This window comes from Amblyomma americanum, chromosome 3 (assembly GCF_052857255.1).
Source record: "Amblyomma americanum isolate KBUSLIRL-KWMA chromosome 3, ASM5285725v1, whole genome shotgun sequence".
NCBI lineage: Eukaryota > Metazoa > Arthropoda > Arachnida > Ixodida > Ixodidae > Amblyomma > Amblyomma americanum.
The window spans coordinates 75,642,439-75,654,494 of record NC_135499.1 but is presented as its reverse complement, the minus strand read 5'-3'; the positions used below and the strand labels follow the sequence as shown (position 1 = coordinate 75,654,494).

Sequence of the window (12,056 nt, the reverse complement as noted above, 5' to 3'; positions counted from 1 at the left end):
TGTGCTTAATTGAGCATTTGCGAGAAAGTTACGGCTTTCTAGAACTTTCAAAACAGCCACAAGTAGCATGCGAGACTATCTCCTATGAATTTGTTTTCTTTAAATATAAGGCACACCTCCTTGAAATTTGGATTTTGCCGCCTTTGATTGTTATATAAGAAATGTAAGCGCCAGAAAAGTTGACCCAAGTTTACTGTTTTTTTAATATAGCGCATAAACTACTCTTAAGGGCTGCACTGTTTTTTTTCTTCAGGCGCGAATTTTCAACCTCCACCCTATACACGAACAAAAAAAGATAACATTTTTTTCTCAACTATTCCAAAACAGGGAATGCAGTCCTGGGGCGAGATTGTATGGTACTATTGGTTTTCGAAGATCAGGGCGAAAAAACCTTGCCCAATTTTTATGAAAACTTCTCACACTAATCTAAAGCAGGAGGCGAAAAAGAAATAAAACAACGAACTACATTGTTGTTTCCGAATATGTTATCAAGGCTCAAACCGCTACCTTCTCGAGCATCGGCAGAAGCGCCCAAATGAAGGTGTGAGAGCAGCAAATGCGCCTTCCTCTGCACTAATTTACGGCAGAATGCCAAGACAGGCCATTTCCACCAAGACAGAGCATACCCGTTCACATTTTTATGTATGCTAACACAGAAGTGTGATGTAAGCAGACGGCGGTGGCACCGCTACGCCTGTTTTCCGTAAAAGCTGTGAGTGCAGCCCACTAGAGCGCATGCAAACATAACTTTGGACTGTAAGTTCTTGCTTTCAGAGTACACATTCGAGGACGTCCTTCGTTAAGAAATTGGGTACATTCTAGGACAATGTGATACTATAAAACGACAGTTGAGAGCCAGCATATGTACAAAACACCCCAATATACGCTTTACAGACATCTTTTGCACTTGAAAGTTCTGTTTTAGGCTCTACTAAGCTGTTTTAACAAAAAATGATCTCATTTCCCCATTTTCAAGTCCCTCTCATAGAAAAGTGCGAAATTAAACAAAAAATGAGGAAATGTCTACCTGTAGAGGTTGAAATAACTTAACACGGGCTAGAAAATCAAATATATCACAATCAAACACCAATTAGAAGAGAAATGAAGGCACGGTGTTCCTGCAGCAAACCGATATAGAGAGGACCTGGGGACACCTATGACATCAAACGTGCATTGTTAAATAGTAAAGTTACATTTAATTTCTTTCGTGACACGATCGTATCCTGCTTACGTCACAGACTGGTGTTGGTACATGAGAATAATATTAGGAATGCTTTCTCTTGATAGAAGAGGCCGCATTCTTGGCATGTGGGATAATTTTGGAGCAGCGGACGGCGTATTTGCTGCGTCCAAACTTTGTTTAGGCGTTTCTAGCGATGCTCGATAAGGTCGGTGTTTGAGCTTTCACAACTTGCTAGACACAATATAAATGAAGATACTCTTTCGCATTCCTTTTCCGCCTTCTTCTAAACAGTTATTTCACAATTTATAAGAAAATATTGATAGATATTTTTTTCTTATATTTGAAAATGGAACTTCAGATATAACAGATTTGGGTTAAGTTGTCATCTATATATTTCGCATAGAATGATGAAAGCCAGTGCAGGTTTTCAGCGCCGAGATGGTTACCCATTCTGCAAATTTGAAGAAGGTATGCGGCGTAGCCTTGAAGCAGAAAATTCTTAGAGGTAGCTGCACAAGACACTTGAGGCGTCTTTGAAGCATCTCCTAAGCAGTGGTAACCTCTTCAAATCAGCGAGAATAAGCCAGAAACACCGTTTTTAACGTTCAGTTTCCGCGTTCAGAGCATATTCAGCAGTAAATTGTGTATCTTGATTCACACCTCACTGCAAAGTTGCGTAACTGTGCTTCTACTACGACGTCCCGTTCAGAATTTTTTTTTCCCCAAATATTACAATTCCCGGAAAACGAAATTAACAGTTCGCCTACTGAGTGTTGTGAGCAAGATGTAGAAAATAATCAGCGAAATTAGAGTTGGAATATTTTAGAAGTTTTTCTCCTGAGGAATCAGCATTCTTCAATTCTGTAGAAAGTTGCAGTGCCACGTTTTAGCTTAAAATGCTCCTCCTGACCAATATGTTTGGATTTTCTCAGTCAGAAATCTGTTTCATAATATTTTCCTAACTTGGCTGCCTTCATCCTGTACAGATTTGTGGGGCGTTCCTTTTGGCCGCACTGAGCAGATAATGAGTTTCGCGCTGGAAGCTATACGAAGGCGGTTCTTAAACGGGATATCTGAAATTAACCCTGGTGCCGTACTTTGGAATAGTTATTTTATAGAGGAAACCTGTCTATTGCCGCTAACAAAAGCCACTTTTTCTTTCTTCGATAGCCAAAGACGTCTAACAACAAACACAATGATCGCAGATTACCAGCCCTGACTTCACTGGCAGGAGATGTCTGAGATTGTGAAGAGCCAGAAGAATAGATCGGGAAAAGAACCAATACAGTACATAATTCTCCGTGCTAAGTGCAAAGGAAACCCTCTGTTAGCGCATTAAAGGTGTCCACCGGCAGAGCCAGCGGACTACGCAGTACCTACCGCATGCCTTCTTCAGGAAAGCAGGCGAGCCGGCGCATAAAAGCTTTCCAGTGTTCATCATTACTATGCGGTCTGCCAGCACATCGGCCTCTTCCATGTCGTGCGTAGACAGCAGGATGGTTGAACTGCCGCGCAAACTGCCGATCAGGTCCCAAATGCTGCGGCGCGTTTCGGGGTCCATGCCCGTTGTCGGCTCATCCAGAATCAAGAGCTGCGAATTTGGGTTGAATGGAATACAGCTCATCATTTTGATCACGGCTTTGCTTCATTCGGACTCTGTGTAGATACCAGAAAAAATTAAGCGAATTTATCAGATGCTGTCACCTAGGCATGCCGAAAGAACTGTTCGTGCACAAGGGAAAACAAAGGCATAGATAACTACGCATTTTTGTTTCCTCTGTACACAAGTGCCACTAATCAGCCGTGCAACCCACGATTTTGGACAATCATTGGCGGTTACATTGCCTTCACTATTTGTGCACAAACACAATCATCGCTAAGAAGACGTCGCGGTTGAAGTCGCCGGTATGCCATTGGCGCTGGCTCGCAATCATGGTGCTCCTGGGTACCCAGGCTCAACAGAGCCGCTAATTAGCAGCGCATTCTTGACCATGGGCATCTTAACCCGGACATACAAGATCAGTTTTTTCTTTACCTGGGGGCGGGCGGGGGGGGGGGGGCAATACAGATCCCACAACCACCTTTGATCAAAAACACTCCAAAAAACAGGTTTTACAGCCCATCGGAAGGTAAAAACAATAAAAAGAAAAAGAAGTGCGGTGTTTCGCTGCAGAGCGTACAAAATTTCCGGCGAGAGCTTTGCTATTTTGCTTAAATAGCGCGAAGTTGCTATAGTAAACAGAGGTGCGCTATGCGGTCCTAAGGACGTACAGTAGAGGGGCCATATTTTGCAACTTTTTCATAACTGATTTCGCGCACGACACGGGCTTTTCTGGCGCGGCGACGACTTAACGCTGCTGGACTCAGCAACGACCAAGAACCTTCTTTTTCGGTCATAGCACTGATAGAACTTAGCAGGCGAGAGAGCGCCGCGCTACCTCCTCCTCATGTTATGCCGCGCGAAGGCTTTGGGGTCGCACCCGGTGTGGCTTCCACTGCTGCTTCCTTAGTTCTTATCTTAGCCATCTACTTCTCCTTACGTTCCATATTAGATCGTGCGCCGTTACAAAAATAAGCCTCGAGTTTCTGGAGACATTCTGCACAGGCGTCACTAAAGTCACTGGAACGGGAAAAATACCGCAACCATCGCCGGAGCCGCCGTCCCGCCGCCATACTTGGTCCATACTTGGTATGACTGCGGCCGAATTGGACCAAAATCAATGTTCAACCTATGTCGACTACAGCGAACACGATGGTGACCTCCAAATTTGGCCTGGTCCACTCCAAATTTTCGCCCTCACGCCCCAAATTATGACTTCGGCCGAATTGGACCAAAATCGATGTTCAACCTAATTCGACTACAGCGAACACGATGGTGACCTCCAAATTTGGCCTTGGCTAATCTTAAATTGCCCCCCCCCCCCAAAAAAAAAACTATGACTTCGGCCGAATTGGACCGAAATCGATGTTCAACCTAATCGACTACAGCGAACACGATGGTGACCTCCAAATTTGGCCTTGGCTACTCTTAAATTGCCCCCCCCCCCAAAAAAAAAAACTATGACTTCGGCCGAATTGAACCAAAATCAATGTTCAACCTAAGTCGACTACAGCGAACACGATGGTGACCTCCAAATTAGGCCTGGGCTACTCTTAAATTGCCCCCCCCCCCCAAAAAAAAAACTGACTTCGGCCGAATTGGACCAAAATCAATGTTCAACCTAATTCGACTACAGCGAACACGATGGTGACCTCCAAATTTGGCCTTGGCTACTCTTAAATTGCCCCCCCCGTCCAAAAAAAAAACTATGACTTCGGCCGAATTGGACCGAAATCGATGTTCAACCTAATCGACTACAGGGAACACGATGGTGACCTCCAAATTTGGCCTTGGCTACTCTTAAATTGCCCCCCCCCCCCCAAAAAAAAAACTATGACTTCGGCCGAATTGGACCAAAATCGATGTTCAACCTAATCGACTACAGTGAACACGATGGTGACCTCCAAATTTGGCCTGGGCTACTCTTAAACTGCCCCCCCCCCCCAAAAATAACTATGACTTCGGCCGAATTGGACCAAAATCGATGTTCAACCTAATTCGACTACAGCGAACACGATGGTGACCTCCAAATTTGGCCTTGGCTACTCTTAAATTGCCCCCCCCCCCAAAAAAAAAAACTATGACTTCGGCCGAATTGGACCAAAATCAATGTTCAACCTAAGTCGACTACAGCGAACACGATGGTGACCTCCAAATTTGGCCTGGGCTAATCTTAAATTGCCCCTCCCCCGAAAAAAAACTATGACTTCGGCCGAATTTGACCAAAATCGATGTTCAACCTAATTCGACTACAGCGAACACGATGGTGACCTCCAAATTTGGCCTGGGCTACTCTTAAACTGCCCCCCCCCCCAAAAAAAAAAAACTATGACTTCGGCCGAATTGGACCGAAATCGATGTTCAACCTAATCGACTACAGCAAAAACGATGGTGACCTCCAAATTTGGCCTTGGCTACTCTTAAATTGCCCCCCCCCCCTCAAAAAAAATCTATGACTTCGGCCGAATTGGACCAAAATCGATGTTCAACCTAAGTTGACTACAGCGAACACGATGGTGACCTCCAAATTTGGCCTGGGCTACTCTTAAATTGCCCCCCCCCCTCAAAAAAAACTATGACTTCGGCCGAATTGGACCAAAATCGATGTTCAACCTAATTCGACTACAGCAAACACGATGGTGACCTCCAAATTTGGCCTTGGCAACTCTTAAATTGCGCCCCCCCCCCCCCAAAAAAAAAACTGACTTCGGCCGAATTGGACCAAAATCAATGTTCAACCTAAGTCGACTACAGCGAACACGATGGTGACCTCCAAATTTGGCCTGGGCCACTCCCAATTTTCGCCCTCGCGCCCCAAATTATGACTTCGGCCGAATTGGACCAAAATCGATGTTCAACCTAATTCGACTACAGCGAACACGATGGTGACCTCCAAATTTGGCCTTGGCTACTCTTAAATTGCCCCCCCCCCCAAAAAAAAAACTATGACTTCGGCCTAATTGGACCAAAATCTATGTTCAACCTAATTCGACTACAGCGAACACGATGGTGACCTCCAAATTTGGCCTTGGCTACACTTAAATTGCCCCCCCCCCAAAACAAAAAAAAAAACTGTGACTTCGGCCGAATTGGACCGAAATCGATGTTCAACCTAAGTCGACTACAGCGAACACGATGGTGACCTCCAAATTTGGCCTGGGCTACTCTTAAATTGCCCCTCCCCCGAAAAAAAACTATGACTTCGGCCGAATTTGACCAAAATCGATGTTCAACCTAATTCGACTACAGCGAACACGATGGTGACCTCCAAATTTGGCCTGGGCTACTCTTAAACTGCCCCCCCCCCAAAAAAAAAACTATGACTTCGGCCGAATTGGACCGAAATCGATGTTCAACCTAATCGACTACAGCAAACACGATGGTGACCTCCAAATTTGGCCTTGGCTACTCTTAAATTGCCCCCCCCCTCAAAAAAAAACTATGACTTCGGCCGAATTGGACCAAAATCGATGTTCAACCTAAGTTGACTACAGCGAACACGATGGTGACCTCCAAATTTGGCCTGGGCTACTCTTAAATTGCCCCCCCCCCTCAAAAAAAACTATGACTTCGGCCGAATTGGACCAAAATCGATGTTCAACCTAATTCGACTACAGCAAACACGATGGTGACCTCCAAATTTGGCCTTGGCAACTCTTAAATTGCCCCCCCCCCAAAAAAAAAACTGACTTCGGCCGAATTGGACCAAAATCAATGTTCAACCTAAGTCGACTACAGCGAACACGATGGTGACCTCCAAATTTGGCCTGGGCCACTCCCAATTTTCGCCCTCGCGCCCCAAATTATGACTTCGGCCGAATTGGACCAAAATCGATGTTCAACCTAATTCGACTACAGCGAACACGATGGTGACCTCCAAATTTGGCCTTGGCTACTCTTAAATTGCCCCCCCCCCCCAAAAAAAAAACTATGACTTCGGCCTAATTGGACCAAAATCTATGTTCAACCTAATTCGACTACAGCGAACACGATGGTGACCTCCAAATTTGGCCTTGGCTACACTTAAATTGCCCCCCCCCCCAAAAAAAAAAACTGTGACTTCGGCCGAATTTGACCGAAATCGATGTTCAACCTAATCGACTACGGGGAACACAATGGTGACCTCTAAATTTGACCCGGACCACTCCTATATTTGGCGCACCCACTCCTGAAATTTTACCTCGGCCGATTTGGACCAAACACGAAGTACAACCTAATTCGACTGCCGAAAACGCGATGGTGACCTCAAAATTTGGCCTGACCCATTTAAGGTAATTACAAACAACGCATAGGAAGGCACAGATTCTGCACCCAGATGCGCAGTATCCAGGCATTCTACGATGCCTTTATGCAGGCATCAAGTGCACAAGCGTCAATACGCGACTGGAAATGCTGTGCACCCTTATCTCAACCCATAAAAGCAAGTGCTGCGTAATGCTCCGGACGATCTGTGTGTCGGCGGCCGCGAGAAAGAAGCGAAAGAAGTGCGCGCACTACGGAGCGCCGGCGCGACGCCGGGAGAAAACGGTTGCGGTACTTCTCCCGTTCAAGGGACGTTAGGCTCCACCAGTGCCGCGCGCCGTCTTGCGGCATTGAATCTTTCCCACGTGATCGTTGGCGTGAGCCGGCGGCGGGAATTTGAAATTCGACCACCGTGGCCGGGGTTGAGCCCGCGTCTTTCGTATCAGCAGCCAAGGGCCACAACCACTGAGCCACCGCGGCGCCATGCCTATCCTGCGGGTATAGGACATCAGAGAGGCTAGTATGTCAATGTATATCTGTCAGCGGGCTGTGCAGATACGCGGTTTGTATGACCGTATGCAGTACCTTCTATGGTGTGCACTTCTATGTTCTTAGCTGCCGGTAAGGTTGCTATCCGGACGCTGAAATACGGAAAGCATGTGCAAACTTAGTGATCATGCGTGATCGTGCCGCTGACGGGATTTTCGGGCGGCTTCGTGATTTTCCCAAGAGGTAAATGCCATGCATGTTAAAGAGCGTGTTTATTTTTTAACATCGTCCTACTCACTGAAGGACTATAGTTTGTCACTATTAAACAACGTGAGATGTTTTCTTCGTGCTTGGTGTTGATCTGTCATATTTTCACTCTGCATGGAGTTGGAAAAGTTAATATTCTGGTTACTGCTTAATTGGCGTACTTGAGGAAAAAATACTGCCGCATCCGCAAGGCGTAAAAGCTCGCTAAAAAACGGCTAAAATAGAATTGTGATTGCTCGGAGACACATGGTATCATCTCCTTTTGTGTGCTCCCAACTATAAACTGTTAGTCGTTCGACACCGCATTGCGTCTTCACTGCTTTTACTTTGTGAGCCCGAGCAACAGTTAGTCAGTTTCAGAACAACGAGGTTAGACGCGCAGCGCGAAAGAGAATCGCTGGCTGCATCTCGGAACTGTGCGCGCTTATGTCCCGGAGGAGTTTTGCGTCGCTCTGCACGCCCGTTCTGCACGCACAGGGTACCCCGGACCTCAGTGGTAACTCCCTGCGCTTGGGCGGCCGTGGCAGGCTGCAGATCGTCTAGGTGCGCGCTGGCACTTTGATACAAAAATGCTGAATGTGTTAGTGCGTTAACTTGTAAACGGTCTATAGCGTTGCCGACACGGCTACCTAATTTTTGCTCCCCGCCATGCGGTAGTGCTTCGACCTCCAGAGAACTCATACGGCTGCGTCACAAAAAATTTGAAGTTAGATTTCGCACTTGTGCTTGCGCTCACAATACTTTCGTCGCTGCGCTGCTGCTACACCAGGGGTCTTTCAGCGGCGCTAAGGAGGTGTTGCTTGCAACTCCAGAATTTCTGCTCTACACCTATTTTGCACTTGATCCCCGCCTTGACCTAAGCCACCGGAGCACGCACCACACTAAGTTCTCGATGTACCTGCTCTTTTTTCTCTTCTCATGCGCTGTTTTAAGAATGGTCTTACTATAGGCGAGCCGCTTTGCTCTTTTATTTTTGCGCCGGTTAAGTGTAATAGGACCGCGCGCCAACACCTTGCATTGCCGAGACGTTCGGAGGCACCTCGCTGGCGGAAAATTCCGACACCAGAAAACGAAACACGTTGGCAGTTGGAAAGCACGCGCACAGCACTAGAGACCCGTGCCTGTCGTTGGAAAGGCAGGCCAGTCCGCGAACGCAAAAGTTCCTCTAGTGTTGTGATGCGCGTTGTTGTCCGGATCGGAATAAAATGGTTTCACTACAGATTCAGCACCCCTTCTTGTCTGCATATTGGCACCCTGCACATCTAATTCCGTGCAACGCACACGCCTCTAGCGGGGGCGCAAGCGTTCGGAGGTGGCAGGTGACAGTGATGGAGCAGCAATTGTGGTATGTCGCAGAGTTTGTTTCCGTCGCTTATAGATCCTAACCACGAGTAACGCAAACTGCTCTGCTATTTGCTGCTACAGAACTTCTCGCAATTCTCCGGCGACCAAATTTTGACGCTTTCCAACATGACACAGAATGTACGAACGGCGAAAACTGCGTGGATTCAAATCGGTCGTTATCAGATGTAAGCTCCTGATGCAATCTCCTGGGTGGCTATTTTTCCCGCAAGCGTTTGCTGTTGTCCTAAAAGAGCTACAAAATGCTCCGTTCTTGCTGCATATGTGCTCTTTAGGGTGAAACAATACAGTAAGTTAAGAATTCCCTCGTTTCCTTTGCCTGCACTGCTTTGTCTCCGGCCTGTGGCAGACGGTGGCGCAGCTTCACTCCCATTTTCAGCCATACGCACGCTCACGTCGTGAACATTGCCGGACCCGGAAAACTTAACGTCTTCATTTAAGTTTCCGCCTCGACAGAATCTTGTGAGACACTGACCGGCCGAAAGTCCGCTGCGTTTTCAAACATGCTAATAGACGCCGCAGGCGGCCCGGGGTATAATCTGCGCTATCGCATTTACGGTGCTCGGTTTGCTTTCGTTCACTTGTCATGACGTTTAAGAATTCCTCTTCATGTAGAGCTGCATTGTTTGAACGACTGCATGACTGAGCAAATATAGCGCCCGCGTAAGCATAAGGGACTCCACAAGAAGCTTGCGCAATGTCCGGCTAAAAAAACATTTATTGTGGCGTTGTAAAAATATGCTGGCTTCGAAATGACGCTGCATATTTTGTCACAGGTTTTTTTCCTTTCTTGTACCCGAGCCGAGATTGACACATGCGCGTTCGTATGACCGATTTAGGCATACATTATCTTTGAAATGACGTTTTACACTTTCACAATCTGATCTAAGGTGTACTCGGCTTTCGTTCACAAATGGACGGCATTATAGGTGCACTGTGAACACATAAAACTGCTCTGCAAACTTATTTTGGCATGCATTCGTAGAGGGCTGACCTCTAGGGACGCAAAACTGTCCACTTGTGGCGCTTAATCCAGCGCGACGGTCTACTCGCCTGGCAGCAGCAGAGTGCCTTATTTCAACCCACTCTACTGTCCCAAGAGTGAGAATGCCGCAAACATTGTGATCACCATGCTTTATTATTCTTATTTTTAATAGTGGGCCTATTTTCTCTGCAATAACTGTTTTTTTTTTCTGAAATGAGACTTGTGGGGAGAATAAACATTCATTCATTGTCAAATTCATATTTGAAACGTCATTTAAATGCTGTTGCACTACTGTTGTCCGGCTGAAATATTGCTATATTCATTTGGTGTTTATCTGAAACCAGTTTATTACTCGCATTGCAGTGATATTCACTATCAGTGGCTTATTTCTAGCAACCATTGCTCTCGAACATCAAAGCGCGAAGGCTGCCTAACGTCCTTTTCAGAAACAATTCAATACAAACCACATTCACGCTCAAAATCATATCAGGCTGCTCTGCCGCCCAGTCGCCGTTCAGGTTTGATTTCATATATTTCCTATGCGTTCTCTTGGTGGAGGCATTCTCTTGCAATGGAAATGTTATAAATCCTTTCTTCACAGTATCTTGTAGCATAAATTAACTACATTATTAATCTGCCGTCGGTTAACACAACAAATTAAAAAAAGAAACATTCCCCTGAGCTTTTGTTTGTTCGGTGGTCGTTGGCCTCAAGCTATCAATCTAGCCATAATCAAACTATCGGCCAATTTCTGAGCGACCCATTTTCTCCAGAGGATTGGAAAAAGTTGTATGCAAGAGAGTAATGTCTTTCTGTGGCAAGCATATTATTCTCTCGGAGCAGCAATTTAGATTTTGTAAAGGTCGATCTACAGAGTTGGCCCTCTACACGTAGGAAGAATTATTACTTCAAGATTTAGAGGAAAACATACTTAATTTGGGGTATATTTATCGATTCCTCAAAAGCGTTCGATCAAGTCGACCATACCGCCCTCTCTACAAAATTACAGCATTACGGTTTCCGTGGCGTTCCGGTAAGCTTTATAAATCATATCTTTATCATCGCAAGCAGTGTGTTGTAATTAATCAATGGTTTACTACTGTACTAAATATTACGGAAGGGGTACCGTAGGGCAGCGTATTGGGACCGATACCATTTAACTTCTATATAATTGATATAATCAATATTAGCAGACATGCAGGTTACATTATCTATGCACATGATAGGAGTCTTTTCTTCCAGTCGAATGAGGTTATTGATCTCAAAGTTTCCGCGAATATAACACTAATAAAACTGCTTCATTGGACTACAGCAAACGGTTTAAAAACAATGCTAACAAAACAAGTGGTCTGTTATTTGCGCCTGTGCAAAAAAATATTACTCGGGATTTCAACTGGCCGCTTGGTTCAGAGGAAATAAATCTAGCAAGGGAAGTTGAAAGCGTAGGCGTAATCTTCAATCAGCAATTAAGTTTTAATACGCACCTGGATAATGTGGCGGGAAAGCTATCAAAAGCTACGGGTTTGATTTCTCGGTTCCGGCATATGCCTCCAGTAAAAATTAAACTTATGGTCTACAATTCCTTATTTCTCCCTCATATCAGTTATTGTAGTCTTATCTTGACTGACACAACCGAAGTCAACATAAACAAATTGCGGCTACTGCAGAAGAAAGCCATTCGTCGACGTAGCAAATGCTCCCTATGACCCCCATGCAAATGAACTATTTTCCTCTTTTAATGTGCTTCCTTTACAGCATGTGCACAAATTCAACCTCATTATGAATCACATAGAAGCCATAAAAAATAATGTAACACTTTCATAAAACTGTGTTATCTTAGAACTCTAGAAGCACCCTATCTCATTAGAAGAAGAGAGTCCTGGTCAATTCCTTTTTCACGTACAAATTATCGCCTACACAGACTGAAG

At 45.4% G+C, this 12,056-nt stretch overlaps 1 protein-coding gene across 1 annotated transcript in view; it reads right to left on the bottom strand.

Moving 5' to 3' along the window:
* The window catches only part of LOC144123837 (phospholipid-transporting ATPase ABCA3-like), a 126,482-nt gene that overhangs the window by 31,994 nt on the left and 82,432 nt on the right, over window positions 1–12,056 (bottom strand). The window contains exon 12 of the mRNA XM_077656575.1: window positions 2,564–2,774. Within this exon, the coding sequence (XP_077512701.1) occupies window positions 2,564–2,774 (211 nt within the window). The remainder of the gene's footprint in view (window positions 1–2,563; window positions 2,775–12,056) is intronic.